Source organism: Cololabis saira, chromosome 5, assembly GCF_033807715.1.
Source record: "Cololabis saira isolate AMF1-May2022 chromosome 5, fColSai1.1, whole genome shotgun sequence".
In the NCBI taxonomy this organism is placed as follows: domain Eukaryota; kingdom Metazoa; phylum Chordata; class Actinopteri; order Beloniformes; family Belonidae; genus Cololabis; species Cololabis saira.
The window spans coordinates 17,661,844-17,678,539 of record NC_084591.1 but is presented as its reverse complement, the minus strand read 5'-3'; the positions used below and the strand labels follow the sequence as shown (position 1 = coordinate 17,678,539).

Genomic DNA, 16,696 nt, shown 5'->3' with positions numbered 1-16,696 from the left:
TTATTGTTTCCTTAACAAGATTGAGGTTGAGCTACAGATTAAAAACTTTTCATTTCATTGAGCTGAGGTAATCTAAAATAAATGTTTGTCTTACCTTTTGCATATTGTGGTTTAACATTCTTTTGAAAGTCATTTATATTTCTGAGGGCTTACATAAATTATGCTGGTGTTCACATAGCATAGTAAGCATTCAGTGGAGGCACCGCTCTAGTCATTTCCTTTTTCCCAATCTAATATCAAGTCCCTTTGTTTAAATGAGACCCCAGCGAATTCACCATCTTTAGCTGAGAACCTAGGACCTGTTTTGTTTTATTTTATTTAGTGTAACCACGGTGTAGATTTTGAACACCAAGGGAAAAAGGGGTTACATTTTGGAGGCACCGCTGGGATCCGGTTTTTTTTTTACTACACAAGGGACATTGTCTAACAGGAGTTTTATTGAAACAGTGAATATTTTTTTTTTTTTGTGCCACTATTGTTTAGTGCTTGCATCGTTTAAAACATGGAGCTTAAAAAGGCTGTGGAATGGAGCAGAGAGTTGAATATCAGACCTTCCTGTGCCATTGTGTTGAGTAATGTACCCATAGATGTTGTGGATGATACCATTGAAAAAGTGTTGGACACAGTGAAAATCTTTGGCAAAACTAGGATTTGTGGACGCCGTGGAGACACTACTGGTCTCAAGTTGTTCATATTAGTGGAGACCAGAACTGACATTGATCCTGCTAGGGTACCCCCTGAAATAGGCATTTTAGGAGAAGCTGGTCCTTGGACCGTACACTTGGTTCATAGTCTTGCTGCAGAGGATCCTGATGCAGATTTTCAGTCAAAGTTGCGGGCCCTGCTACAACAAGAAGGTAAAACCTTAGAGGACATTAAGTCCATTGTGTCTGAAGAGCCACCACCAAAATCAGACCTGAATGCAGATTTAGTGAATGCTATTGGTATGCTGGTAGACAAGTGTTGTCAGGGACCCGCTGATGGTCCTGGTTACAGAAAACTGAGGTTGTTTTCTGGTTTGAAACCTGTTCCCTCAGGTGAGGAAGAATATGATGCCTGGATGGAGCAGGCCACTCAAATGATTAGTGAGTGGCAGTGTGGTGATGCATCTAAGAAGCAGCGCATTGTTGAAAGTTTGAAGGGACCTGCTGCTGATATTGTTAGGTTTCTGAAAGTCAGTAATCCCTCTGCTACCGCCACAGACTATTTAGTTGCACTCGAGACAGCCTATGGTACTACAGAGAGTGGGCCAGATCTCATGGCTAAGTTCAGGCACACTTACCAAGAGGATGGAGAAAAACTATCCGCCTTCCTGTATCGGCTGGATAAGCTACTCCATCGAGCCTTACTGAAGGATGGCATTGATTCTGCAGGCATGAACCGAGCACGAATGGAGCAGCTGGTTAAAGGTGCGTTGACCACTGACATGGTTGCTTTACGTGTTAGGATGAGCCATACTCTACAGAACCCTCCTTCTTTTTCTCAACTGATGAAAGAAGTGAGAGAAGAGGAGAACTGGATCAGTGGTCGGGAGAGTGTGAAAACGACCGCTAAAGTTAAAACCTCCACTGTTCCCGATACATCTTCAGTCTCTGGGCTGGATAGTTTGAAACAAGAAGTTAAAGAGCTGTCTTCACAGGTGTCTAGACTACTGAGTGTAGCTACTGTAACTTCTAGCCCTGATGTGTCACTGACCAAGACCAGGTATAATATGCATGTATCAGAGGTTGCTGCTCAGAGCGCCCCGCCTACGGTTAAGACTGTTAAGTCCACCAATTCAGACATCTTTTGTTATAAGTGCGGCGAAGATGGGCATACAAGGAGAGAATGCCAAGGCTCTGAGGATTTGCGGAAAGTTAATCAGAAACTGCTGAAGAGGCACAAGAACCAGGGAAACTCCGCCGGAGCTCGTTGAAGGAACGGCATGGAGCTCCAAAGGAATCTCGTTCCACAAACTGTTCATCCGCTGCAACGTCCAACTTACCACAAGGTTTGGTTGGTCCCACCTCCGTTGTACCTGTGTTGATAGAGGGAGTGTACGCAAAAGCATTGGTAGATAGTGGATCACAAGTCACTATTCTGTACAGAAGCTTTTACAACACTTATTTGAAACATTTAGCAGTTCAGCCTGTTGAGAATCTTGAGATATGGGGGTTAAGTTCTCACAAATACCCTTATGATGGTTACCTACCAATCAGGCTTGAGTTCACTGAAAGTGTCGCTGGCGTGCCTCAGACTGTTGACACATTGGCTTTGGTGTGTCCAGATCCGGTAAAAGATGAAGGTATTGCACTTCTTGTAGGCACAAACACCAGTCTAGTGAGACAGTTGTTTGACTCCTGTAAACAGGAAGCAGGTGACAGATTTTTGAACACATTAAGCATTCATCCAGTATTCAGAGATGCTTATCAGTCCCTTGCACATACAGATGTTTCCCCAGATGAGGCAGAAAAGCATGGAACTGTGTGGTTTATGCAGCATAGGCCATTGACTCTCAAACCAGGAAGACAGTTACATGTTACAGGCATAGCTAAGTTTCCTGGTGAATTCAATGACAAGTTAGCACTTGTAGAGCAGCCTAAAGACTCATCAGATGGTAAGCTCCAGGTGAGACCAGAAGTACACCCAGCATCAGTTGTGTACAACAAACGTATCACAGTGACTCTCAAAAACACTTCAGCTGAGGGGGTCGTCCTGAAGCGTGGAACTCCTCTGGCCCATGTTTTTCCTGTGGCGATGGTTCCACAAGTGGCCACCAGGGTGGAAAAGGAATCATTCAATGCACTCACCGTTTCTTCGTTCGACTTTGGAGATTCTCCGATGCCCGAGGATGCCAAAAATCGTCTCTGCCATAAAATGTTGGAGAGGAATGATGTCTTTTCATGTCATGAGTGGGATGTGGGATGTTCAAAGAGTACCAAAACATGAGATCAGGTTAACAGACACAAGACCCTTCCGAGAAAGATCTCGGCGCTTGTCACCTGCTGATCTAGAGGATGTTCGCAAACATTTGCAGGAACTTAAAGGGCACGGTATCATCTCGGAGTCTCGAAGTCCGTACGCGTCCCCGATTGTGGTGGTTCGCAAGAAAACTGGGAAAGTAAGAATGTGTGTCGATTATAGAACGCTGAACCGGCGAACTATCCCCGACCAGTATACTGTTCCCAGAGTGGAAGATGCGCTCCACTCATTATCAGGAAGCAAATGGTTTAGTGTTTTAGACTTGAGGAGCGGATACTACCAGATCCCAATGTGTGAAACCGATAAGGAAAAGACAGCCTTCATATGTCCCCTTGGTTTTTATCAGTTCGAACGAATGCCTCAAGGAATCTCGGGAGCACCTGCGACATTCCAGAGAGTGATGGAACGAACCATTGGTGATATGAACTTTCTGGAAGTTTTAGTGTACCTAGACGATCTGATTGTTTTTGGTAAAACCATTGAGGAACATGAAGAGAGATTGTTGAAAGTCCTTGACAGACTTAGAGAAGAGGGTCTAAAGCTGTCATTGGATAAGTGTCAGTTCGGCAGAACATCAGTCACCTACGTTGGGCACATTGTGTCAAAAGATGGGATTGCCACTGATCCGTCAAAAATAGACGCTGTCATTTCATGGCCCAGACCAAAGACCGTGACTGAGCTCAGATCCTTTTTAGGGTTCTGTGGCTACTATCGCCGTTTTGTGAGAGATTTTTCAAAGCTCTGTCGACCTCTAAATGAGTTACTTCAAGGGTGTCCACCCAGTGCCCGTGCAAAGAAAGTGAAAGCTGGACAGCCAGTCGATCACAAGTCGTTCTTCAAACCCTCAGAACCTTTCGGGTCCCGGTGGAGTGAGCGATGTGAAAGTGCCTTCCAAGAGCTAAAAACCCGGTTGACGCAGGCACCTGTTTTAGCGTTTGCCGACCCCCAGAGATCATACGTGTTGCATGTTGACGCTAGCACAGACGGCCTGGGTGGCGTGTTGTATCAGCCACATGAAGAAGGGTTGCGGCCTGTTGCATTCGTTAGCCGAAGTTTGTCACCTTCTGAGAAAAACTATCCCGCACATAAACTAGAGTTTTTAGCTCTAAAGTGGGCCGTGGTAGACAGACTACATGACTACTTGTATGGTGTGGATTTTGAAGTGAGAACTGACAACAATCCCTTGACCTATATTTTGACGTCAGCAAAACTTGATGCCACAGGGCACCGATGGCTATCGGCACTGTCCACTTACAGCTTCAGTCTCAAATATAGGCCAGGGCGGAACAACATCGATGCAGACTCGCTATCCAGGCGTCCCCATTCAAGTTTGTCTGATGCTGGTGAATGGCATGAGATACCTGTTCCCGGAGTGCGAGCACTTTGTCAGTCTGTTTCCACAAGAGAAGGAGCAGGTCATCTCAATGTCATTCAGCAGATGGGTATTCATGTCTCCGCTTTGCCTAAAGCGTTCTGTCAAACTGCAGTTGTAGTGACGGGTCAAATGCCCAAGTTCAGCCCAAGTGAACTGCTAGCCGCTCAGAAAAATGACCCTTGTATGCGAGAGGTGTTGTTTGCTATACAGCATCGCAAAACTGCAGATAGCATTCAGCTAGATCATCCTGATCTTAGACTTTTCAAAAGAGAATGGGACAAGTTGTCAGTTGAGCAAGAGCTCCTGTACAGAACATTGAAGTTGTCTGACGGGCGTGTCAAAAAGCAGCTTATACTTCCTAAACAGTTTCACAGTTTCATTTTGAACTCTTTGCATGACCAAACTGGACATTTGGGTTGTGATAAGACATATGGTCTAGTCCGTGACAGATTCTTTTGGCCACGCATGAAAGTTGATGTTGAGTCGCACTGTAAGACGTGCGAGCGGTGCATAAAGAGGAAGACCTTGCCACAAAAAGCTGCACCATTGTCTCACATGCAAAGCTCAGGTCCCCTTGATCTTGTATGTATTGATTTTTTATCCATTGAGCCTGACAGCAAGAATGTGTGTAACGTGTTAGTTGTAACTGATCACTTTACGCGTTATGCGCAAGCCTTTCCTACTCGTGATCAAAAAGCCATAACCGTAGCAAAAACCTTGTGGGAGAGGTATTTCATCCATTATGGTCTTCCCGCTCGTATTCATTCAGATCAGGGGAGGGATTTTGAAAGCCAGCTGGTAAAAGAAATGTTGACGATGTTGGGCGTAAAGAAATCCCGAACTTCTCCCTACCATCCCCAAGGTGATCCACAACCGGAAAGGTTTAACAGGACACTTTTGAATATGTTGGGAACTTTGGATCCGAGTCAAAAGCAGAAGTGGAGTCAGCACATCGCTCACCTCGTGCACGCTTATAACTGTACTCCCAATGAAGCCACTGGGTTCTCCCCATACTTTCTCATGTTCGGGAGAGAAGCAAGACTGCCTGTGGATGTGTGCTTTGGTGTGTCTGCAGATGGTTCGTCAGCGGCTTCGCATAACCGGTATGTGTCTAAGATGAAGAAGGAGCTTCATGCAGCCTATCAGTTGGCTCAGAGCACAGCTGTCAAGATGAATCAAGGAAATAAAGAGAGGTATGATCAAAAAGTGAGATACCACAGTCTGAACTCTGGAGATAGAGTACTAATCCGTAATCTCGGACTAAAAGGAAAACACAAGTTGGCGGACCGTTGGAGTGCAGATCCTTACCTGGTTGAGAGCCAGATGTCGGACCTCCCAGTGTATCGACTAAGACCCGTGGATGGAAACGGACCAATCAAAGTGATGCATCGGAATCACCTCCTGCCCTTAGGACAAGATGTTAGATTGAGTGCTGGAGATATCTCCGAGCTTGCTAGTTCTCCGAGAGCTATGAGGCGCAGGAAGGCTAAAGAGAAGAACAAAACTTCGGCTGAAGTTTTAGACCGTGCATCCGATGAACCTCAGAGGGAGCAGTGTTCTTCAGATTCAGAATCTGAGTTTGGATGCTATTTTGAAGATGTGAACATGATTGAGACAGAGAAATCAGGTGCTCAAGAGGTGTTATCTTTAGAGTGTGATGAGACAACCGTGGAGTCGGGTGTTGACCTATCAGTAGTGGGAACTGAGCCAGTTGCTGATTTGTCAGTGATATTGTCTGAACACACTGATGGTTTGCCAGTAGCGTTGAATCCTACTGATGAGACAAGAGAGTCTGAGTCTTCTGTTGACTTACCAGAAATAGCTGATGTTGAAGTAAATCATGCTGACCCTTTAGAAGACACAGAAAGAGTTCAGAGTGCGCCCCCAGAGGTAGCAAATGTGGGTCTTGAGTCCTCGTGTGTGCTTAGAAGATCAGAGAGAGAGAGAAAACCTGCAGAAAGGTTTACCTATGATACTTTAGGAGAACCCACCAAAGAAGTTGTGAATGCCCCTAAGAGCTTTGTACATTCAGTGTACGTGGGTGGTATCTTGTTTCCTGATCGTTACATTGGATCACATGTGTGGTGGTGTACACCTCAAGCTTTGTGTGGAACTTGTGTAAGTTTACTAAAACTCGTGCCTTGGACTTAAATACTGTACCCCCCAATTACTATACATTTTGTTTCATTTTGAGTGTTTGTATAGGACAGCATGGGGGCATGCTGATATTTGGTGGGGGGAGTGTGTAGGGTTCTCTAAAAATCCCTAAAAATGTCTACATATTCATTCTTTGTTTTACTGGGTTTTTATAATCTCAGGGATGTTAAGAATATGTAGATTATCTTTTTTTTTTATATTGCTGTTAGAAGACAAAACAGAATAGGACTTCATTTCCCAGAATCCTTAGGTTTTTATTTTTTGCAATCGTCATTAAAATAAATATTGTTCATTTATTGATGCTGTAATTCATGTATTACGCTGTTTAAAAATATTCTATGGTTCTTAAGAAAATATAAAAGGTGAACTTTTCCTGGTTAAAAAGAGACTAGAACATTTTCCGGCTGGAAGTATCAAAGAGATCCCGGGACAGGAAGGAGCTGGCTGCGTTTTTCGGGGTGAACAGAGGGAATTAAATGTTTGGAGACTCGACTGAAGGTTGGCCCAGATATTGCACTGCCCAGAGGGACTTTAAGCAACCAGAACACTCTTCTCACGTGTCTCAGGCGAGTGTGTTTACTTTGCAAGGGTGCGAAAGTACTTTTCTCCGGGGGGGCGCACAACGTGGTCTCCGCCATTAGCTCCGCCATTAGCTCCTGGGCAGAGAAACCAGACAGCTGCACCACACGGACAGGGATGGAGGAAGTTTCCACGGGACATTCGTGAGCGTTTGGGGGACGGCCTGGACGAACGGGACGAGCAGACGAGTCGGCGGCAGGAGACGTGTCGGCGGCAGGAGACGAGGACGTGTTGCAGGACGCAGGTAGCTGGAGTTACGAGAGGCGGCGGGGAGCTGTCGGGATATCGCTTTGCAGCCAGGCTGGCTACACCGCCATGATGCTTCCACACAGAGGGGTTGCGTGAGTACTTGACGTTGGAACGAGACCGAGTGCAGAACACAGGCACGGGACTGTGTTAGAGCAGGCTGTGACTGGCCTGGTTTCAAAGTTAACTTTTCCGTTCCTTACTGGATAAAACTTCATGTGCACCAACTCTTCAAATGGGCCCCAACGGTTAAATTATCCAAGCGCTTGGGTTTAGACTTTTTATTTTGGTACAAGAATGGGTATTGGTACTGCATTTTGAGAGTACCAGAGGTTTGGTTTATATTTCTTTACACTTTGGTTATTGCAATAATAATACTGAACAGTTAAAGAGTGTGAATACAGTTAAAATATTATAAACCCATCAAGGTATTTCTTTAATGTGAATGGTTATTAAAAAGATAACAGAAATTTGATTTGGTTTAGACTAAGCTAAATAAAGACCATTTCATAGGTTTATTGTTTCCTTAACAAGATTGAGGTTGAGCTACAGATTAAAAACTTTTCATTTCATTGAGCTGAGGTAATCTAAAATAAATGTTTGTCTTACCTTTTGCATATTGTGGTTTAACATTCTTTTGAAAGTCATTTATATTTCTGAGGGCTTACATAAATTATGCTGGTGTTCACATAGCATAGTAAGCATTCAGTGGAGGCACCGCTCTAGTCATTTCCTTTTTCCCAATCTAATATCAAGTCCCTTTGTTTAAATGAGACCCCAGCGAATTCACCATCTTTAGCTGAGAACCTAGGACCTGTTTTGTTTTATTTTATTTAGTGTAACCACGGTGTAGATTTTGAACACCAAGGGAAAAAGGGGTTACATTTATTAATAGTAGTAGTATTAGTATTATTATTATTAGTATTATTATCCTGGGTTATTTGGAGACAGCAACAACCGTAGTCTGTTCCAGCGAAAGCATGCAAAATTAGTCTGGGAACCTTTTGCAATATGGTGCTGGTCTTAGATATCTTTTTGCAGGATTTCAGGCCAAATTTTAACGAACCCAAAAGATACACACTAATGGATGAATGAGAAAAGTACTTTTGACTCTGAAATCAATATGTAAAAATGCACCCACTGAACTCTTTCAATACCCATCAAAAATATAGTTATTACAGCCCATAGAACTTTGTACTGTGTCTTACCAGCTGTCGGTGTGGATAACTGACACGTCTTATGTGTTTTATTGAATTTTATCTTACATTCACAACTGCCAATTTGAAGAAGTCCTGATTAGATTTGCACGTTTGATCTTTATGTTTGTATCTCTTGTGATATAGTTGCACTTTGTTTTTACTGCCAGCTGCCGAACGCCGACATGCAACACCAACATCATCAGTAATCTCAAAGAGAGGCAAAGAGAAGGCATTTAGAATTAGAAGATATTTTGCCTAAATACGACATGTGCTTAAAGCCTGTGTCAGCAGTTTTGGCTCAACATTGTGTTTCGACAGTGAAAACGAGCTGGTGAACAAAATACTGGAGCAATCTCAAGGTTGATGCTCACTCTGTTGAGACATACAATTGTGTTTGCAATGTCAAGTTATAGGTTCTGCTCAAGGTTCACAGGGGCACCAGGTTTGTGGCTTCACGTAGATGCCGTTTGGCCGGACCCTTTATCAAGCCATAAATCACTGCACTGAAACAGTTGTTGCCAAAGAACTAAGGTCTGGTGGTGATGCTGAAGTACAAAATTAAACAGCTCAGCGTCATGTCCCTCATACCTTCCCTTGTTACTGTGCGCTACTATTAGAGCAGGGTTCATCACTCAGAACTCTTACATGATGTGCAGCAGCAGGTGTAGCTGCTCATCCCATGTGGTGACTTCTACCCTGTAGGATCTGTGATGCTGCTCAAAACACCTGCAGCTCCCTCCAATCCCACTATTAGAAACGTCTTTGTTATTCTATTTAGTTTAAGTATTTGCCAGCTGAGCCATAGTTTTGTGTTTTACTTTATTTACTTTTGACGTTCCGAGTTTGCCCTGAGAAGTGTATTTCCGCCACAGAGGATCGTGTTTCACATTTTGATTTGGGATTGGTTTTTTACGTCAGACACACGCCCTCTGCGTTTGTCCAAGCTTGGGAACGGGCGCTATGACGGCTGAGGCAGCGAGGGCTGCGTGTGGTTCAGTGTCCTTGCCAGAGACACGGCTGCACGTGACAGGGCTGAGCCCATCGCCAGCCTATCCCACTCTGCCATTCTTAAAGGCAGATTTCCTTGTCCTGAAGCCAACTTACATGATAGCCATCGTGGCGTGATCCTGTAGGGCATTTTGGTACAGTTGTGGATTAACTTGATGCATGATGATAGCTCAAGTCGCTGAGGCAGCCAAGAGAGTCCAAGCTGTGATGCTCCTTCTGCCGTTCTTCACTGCTGGGAGGATATTTTGATAAAAGCTGTGACCTTAATGCACCACACACACAATACTGCTTTTGTTGCACCAATGTCCTCCATCGGTGTACTGCCTTGAGCACCCTGGCTGTTCAATTACTTTAATATGGTATAAATACGCTAATTCCCGTTCTGGTACTGTCTTCTGGCCTTTAGCTCTTATTTGTGGGTTCCTCTTTACTGTACTGGATCCTGCCTAGTATTCATCAGTCATCCCGGTTTGGTACCCACTTCTAGGAGGACATTCCTAGACACTTAACTGATTCTATTTATAAACAGATTGTCCAATGTTGAACTGATTGATGCCTTAACACTTTACACTTTACTTTTGACCCCTTTCCAACTACGACACGTCCACTATTTTTGATCCTTTGTATTTAGAGATGCAACTTTCACGAGGCGCGGTTCACATCACCAGATGCTCATGCTCATGCTAGGGCTGTGCGATTAATCGATTTTAAATCTAAATTGGATTTATTAATCAAGACGATGTTAAAAAAAGCAAAATTCGGAAAATCGATTGTCCTTTTTTGCAGCTGGCTGCATTACAGACAGAGCTCGTCTAGTCATCTTTGTTTGGTCAAGAACATTGTAAATGTTGTCACTTTACTAAACTCAAGGAGGATTTACAGTATCTTTCATTTGCACTTCATTTCCAATAGGCAAATGTGTTTGCTATTTTTCTTTAAAAATAAAGATAAAATATTTGAAACAATTTATTCCATTGTCTTTTGTAGTTTTACCAAAAAAATCGAAATTGAAATCGAAAATCGGGTTTTCAGAGAAAAAAAAACGGGATTTTATTTTTGTCCAAAATCGCCCAGCCCTAGCTCATTCACAGCAAACTTAAAATGTCGTAGTATCTTTTATCACTTAAAGTAGCTCTGAACCAAACCTTGAAAAAAAATATCCTTTCTTGGACTCCAAGCCTATACGCTGGTGACTCCAGTTTGTTTTTGCTATGTAATTACACAATGTGTTCACTTACTTTACTTACTTTATCCTCCAGCACTGTGGATGTTTAATGGCTGTTATATTCAGGTTTTTGTTGTTTTTTTTTCATCAGCTTAAGTACATTGTCTTTGTTTGTTATTGAGGCTTTGAGGAAGATCCGATCACTTTTTTTTTCCTTCTATAGTTCTTACGACATCTTTTTCAGTGTTCTGAGTGATACTGTATCTATGATTATACTGCAGCGAAGTCTAGGAGAGATTTGCCTCATTGTGCCATCAGCCGCTCAGAGTCTAATCTTTCCACTTTAAAAAGCAGCAATTCAGCAATTTCCATGTTTATATGATGAAGGGATGTTAGGATTATTCATCAGTCCAAACTTAATACATACTCTGCCACCTGTGTTACATTTGAACTAGAGATGACTATTCTTAAGCAGATGTTTTTTAGCTCAAAAGACTGTCTTTCTCCACTTCCCACAGCCTTTTGTCATCCATGACATGGAGACACTCCAGCTGGCAGAGCAGACGCTGGTTGCCAAGATGGTGGGCTCTGCAGCAGCACTGAAGGACAGAGAGGCGGAAGTTCGGATTTTCCATTGCTGCCAGTGCACGTCTGTGGAAACCGTCACAGAGCTCACAGAGTTTGCAAAGTCCGTCCCAGGCTTCTCCAGTCTGGACCTTAACGATCAGGTGACTCTTCTGAAGTACGGAGTGCACGAGGCCCTCTTTGCCATGCTCGCCTCCAGTATGAACAAAGACGGGCTTCTTGTGGCGTACGGCTCAGGCTTTATCACCCGGGAATTCCTCAAGAGCCTGCGGCGGCCGTTCAGTGACATGATGGAGCCAAAGTTCCAGTTTGCAATGAAGTTTAATGCGCTGGAGCTGGACGACAGCGACCTGGCTCTGTTTGTAGCTGCTATCATCTGCTGTGGAGGTGAGCATGCAGGATTTTCCTTGGGTTTTTGAAACAAAAGCATTCAGGTTACTGATATATAATGTGTGTAAGGTTTTATAATACTTTTTTGACTTCGACAAGAGAAGATGACGGTGCTAATGAATTTTTTTCCTTCTACAATTAGACCGACCAGGCCTGGTGGATGTGGCACATATCGAGGCGATGCAGGAGAGCATCGTGCAGGTCCTGCAGCTCCACCTGCTGGCCAATCACCCCGACGACGCTTTTCTCTTCCCCAAACTGCTGCAGAAACTGGCTGACCTCCGGCAGCTGGTCACTGAGCACGCACAGCTGGTACAGGAGATCAAAAAGACAGAGGACACCTCACTGCACCCACTCCTACAGGAAATCTACAGAGACATGTACTGAGGATTGTGGTCAAATCACCTGGACAGGAATGAAATAAAAAACCATCTCCTTTTTATACCACGCACTTGAGAAGAAAAAGGACTCCTCATAAGCTAGGGTCAAACCACTTAACCCGCCCCGTCTCCAGTGTAGCAAGAGTGAGATCTGGCTTCTGGTCCGCTAAAGAAGACTTGTTACGGCTGGTGGTTCTCTTCGTTTTGCCACGCCACTGCGCTGTGTGGGCCTTCCAGATGACGTTTGCTCTGATGTGATGTCCAGCTGATTGAGCTGCTTTGTAGACACGTGTATGCAATCTCTGACCAAACGCTAAAAAGCTCATTTTAGGGGACTTCTGTGGTTATTTTGATCCTCAACGTGCCCTAAAATGAGGAAAGAAAATATTGGACTTGATAACTGCCACTCCAGCAGTGTGTTTGAATATAGATTTTTTTTTTTTTTTTTTTTTTTATCAACGTGGACGATAAAAGAGCCATATACTGTTAACCCAAATGACTTCAGCGGCAGCAACAACAGAAGTAATGCAGTTTTTAAATGATGCAGGTACCAGTCCTCCAGCATTTTCATCATTATACACATCTGTGGTATCCCCATGCTCCTTTAACTTTTTACCAATACCACATGTCCTCTAAGCCATACTTTGTAATGATACTAGAAATAATCCTTGTCTTTCCTATTTTTTATTATTCTCTCAAAGACAACTGCAACAAAACTACTCAAACTATTCAAGCAATAATGATGATTTGTAAAAACTGAAAAAAGGCATGGTGTAATTCCACCATATTACAAATCAGAAGCATGAAAAATATACGTGTCATATGTTTCTACTGTATGTTTCTGAAATGCCTTTTTTTTTTAAAACACATTCACAGAATTACGACACTCCATACTGAGTTGTGTCCTCGTGTTTTAAGGGCTAACTAAAAGATAAATCACATCACCTCCTTAACGCAAGCGCATGTAAAGCTTGAAGTTAATTTGCAATGTTCATTTCTTTCTTCTTTCGTCACGTGTCCTCCCCCTATATCTGTCTTCACTGGTTGTATTTGTACCTCATAACATATCTAACTGATTGAGATTCAAAGGTTTCATCTGCTTATTGTTTTTTTTAGAGCACAAGAAATGAAATATTCCTTTTTTCGCCCACCCAAAGAGAGTCTCAACGTTACGGCCTCGAGATTAGAGAAATACTTTAACATTTCTTAATGTTCTCCAGAAACATGTTATTTTCGGTAAGAAGGCTTATTTCCCTCGTAGAAACAATTGATCTGGATTCAATGAGATGAAGCTGTTAACATTTTTCAGTTTTCTAAACTGGTCTGTCTGACGATGAATTAAGATCAAATGTGTTTCTATAAGTCACCCTTAAAGATATTTTTACGCACATAAACACGCCACTCATGCATTTTGCTTCCACACTGTCATTCATATGAGAATAACACAGGACGCATACAGTACAGTTAATGTCGATAAAGGCCTGTTGAAAATGTTCATCTCCGTAACGTTTTATCCAGCCTAAATGCCCTAAAATCATCATGGAGATCTTGATTCAGTCTTGAGAAATGGACCTTGTTACTTGCATCTACTCTAAGGCTGCAGGATGTATGGCCTCAGCGTTGAGTACGCGCGCTGTGCTCACATGACAGGACGTGCAATGTCGAGCCAACTTACCTCAAACACGTCACCCTTTTCAATATGGAGGGAAAACTCCACTGTCAGTGTCTGATCTGCAAGAGAAGTCACATAAAGCATTTATTTACTTACATCAAGGATTCTTAGACAGTTTGCGTTTGGAAAAGATAAAAGTATTTACAAAAAAATTGAGTTTGATGCTGATGAGTGACGTGCATTAAAATTAGTGAGAAATAGGGTTAGCGTGACATAAAACACTATTCTCCTGTAGATGGGAGGAATTCTTTCAGCCCCTCGCTTAGAGTTTCAAAAGAGATTTGTTTCCAAAAATTGATGTCTTGTAAGTGATTAGCATGACTTCAAGTAATATATTTTTTTTAATAATCCAATTTATCCCATATGCAGGTGCAATGACTTCTAAGATCAAATAAATCCTTCTGCATTATTCCCAAATAAAGTAATTTCTGTCTCATAAAAATTAATGTATTTTAATGTCAGAATAGGCCTATTGCTATATCATGCAAACCCTTATTCCATCGTGAATATTTTGTATATAACTAAAATGATCACACCGACTGCTTGCCCCAACTTCTAACTCTAGAGCTGCACTAGGCACTAATGGTGATCAATGTTTAGTGAGTACCTTTAAATTGAAAGGTAAACAGTCATATACTGCATGTTCTTTTGCTTGAATACCACGTCCTTGTGTTTTAATTGAATTAGATCATGTTTTTATACTACAGCATGTATGTATGGCTAAATCGGATAAATGTTTATTGAAATGACGCGATATAAGAGCGTTGTGTAAATAGACTCAAAGTGTAAGTGGGCAGCGGCGCAGCTAAATATCCACAGATCTCAACCCCACTGGGGACATTCCTTTGGTTAACTGCATTCTTCAGAGAGAGAACCGTCCAAGCGTTTAACATGCGTTCAGTTCCTTCAACTGTACATCACTTACCTGTTTGATTGAGGTCTTTGATTGAAACTGAAAGCATGCACGAGCTGCCCTAGCTCAAACCTTTAGCTGATTCATTGAAACTTGACTGCATGATCTTTGAATATAGTTCAAGTTATCCCACGACTCTGCACTGATCATACAAGACGGATCTCTTTTGATACAGTTTCTTTTTTTTTGTTTTTTTTCTCTCAGGTTGAACATTAGAACACAAATATGTACAATATACATCTGTCATATAAAAAATGCTCCCTAGTTGCCTCTTCAATAGATAAACCTGTATTTTTTGGTGACACATCACTTCTCTGTTGGTCGTAAGAGAAACTAAATGCACTAAAATGCATTATTTGCCATCACATTTTGTGCTATTACAGTATAGATGATGCAGTAATGTAAATGTAGAATATATATTGTTTTACAATCTTGGTTTCTCACCAACTCTTCTGTCCTCACTTGCTGCTATATTGTATTTACTCACCAAACATCTCTCCTGCCATAAGTAGATTACTGACCTTCAAGCTGCCTCTACTTCTCGTATCTCGTAACTGAATGTCAGACCTGTGCAAAAATAATTCAGTGAACGCAGCTCAGTACTTCACGTCTCAGATCCCAGATGTGCTTGACGATTAACCTCAAAGATTTGTGCCTTAGTGTGTGTACATGACTCGCACACACACACTCACACACACACATACTTGCATTCTGAAGGCATCTTCAGACATATTTGGCTGTTTGCGAAGCGGGGCGGTCCCTTCAGCAGATTTAAGAAGTGATCCTGTTCATGAATAGCGGCCGTTTGTTTGTTCCAGTAACAATGAAGGGATATGTTTTCCAAATGTGAGCTGTTTCAAAGCTTCACAGACGGTGGTTTGAAACATTAGAATTAGGCCCAAGAGCAGAAGCTGTGTAATCTGTGATGCCGGTTTCCTGTTAGGAATGTTTTTGTGTGAAATGACAAGGGACTTTTTAACGTGTTTCAGGGAATGATAGTCTTCCTTTGCTGAACTAGCTCAAGACATAGAAAGGTGCTGATTTTCCTTCTCTGTCTTTGTTCTCGAAAACGAGTTTCTGTAGTGCTCTGCCTTATAGGACATGAACACCAATAACAATATTGATTAATATTTAGTTGGGTTTTTCTTTTCAGAAGTGACAGATAATGACAGCGGAAGGGCAGCAGTCATAGGAATTAGATATTTGATTTCTTTTTTTTTTTTTTCCTCTTCTGACCTTCAAAGTTTGTTTTTCTGACTCTAGTGTGATAATACACAGAGACAGACTGTCTTTGGATGTGTTGTCGGTGTGTAATGTGGCTTGATAACAATACTGTAAATGTTTGATAATGTATATTTAGTCATTTCAACAATAAAATAAAATGACATTGAATGGATTTAAAAATAAAATGATTTTACAAACCGCTGTGTTTTTGTTTGAATTTGAAGGGACAGTCGGGGGATATTATGTTCCAAAGATACAGCGAGGAACGTCGTAGTGAAAGAGCTTCACGGAGTGTGGATGCAGTTTTTCACCGACCAGCAATCCTCCACCCAAATTTATTCTACCTCTCTAAGATGCTTTTTATAAATGCTCAATCATGTAACTGACCTGTTGACATTTAAATGAATTAGTTGCCAGATGTTCCTCCTGGTGTTTTGTTTTTTTAATGCCACTTACCTTTCCAGCCTTTTCCAATCAACATCCCAACATTATTTTATTTTTTTTTTTTTACATTTACTGTTGCCATCAAATTCAAAATAAGCTAATATTCTTCATACCATGATGAAATGTGTCACGATTTATGCTTTCTATGTTCAACTGTAAATAAAATATTGGTTTATAAGATTTGCGAGCCCTGGCATTGTGTTTTTATTTACAGTTTACACAGTGAACCACATATTGGGTTGGGTTTTATTTTCAAATTTAGATTTTATCTATATATAACACAGCGACAGAGCTGTGTATATGTATATATATATATGTATGCTAGACCAGAGAGTGTCAAGACAAAGACTAGTTCATCTCAAGACCGAGACCAAAATAAAAACAGGTTATTTTGTCAT

General features: G+C 42.0%; 1 protein-coding gene across 2 annotated transcripts in view; it reads left to right on the top strand.

Annotated features, from left to right (window-relative positions):
• The window catches only part of pparab (peroxisome proliferator-activated receptor alpha b), a 56,999-nt gene extending 40,947 nt beyond the window's left edge, over positions 1 to 16,052 (top strand). For both annotated transcript variants that reach the window (XM_061721110.1, XM_061721111.1), the window contains exons 6-7: positions 11,209 to 11,662; positions 11,808 to 16,052. In XM_061721110.1, the coding sequence (XP_061577094.1) occupies positions 11,209 to 11,662; positions 11,808 to 12,052 (699 nt within the window). In that variant the 3' untranslated portion in view covers positions 12,053 to 16,052. The remainder of the gene's footprint in view (positions 1 to 11,208; positions 11,663 to 11,807) is intronic.
• The last annotated feature ends 644 nt before the right edge of the window (positions 16,053 to 16,696 follow it).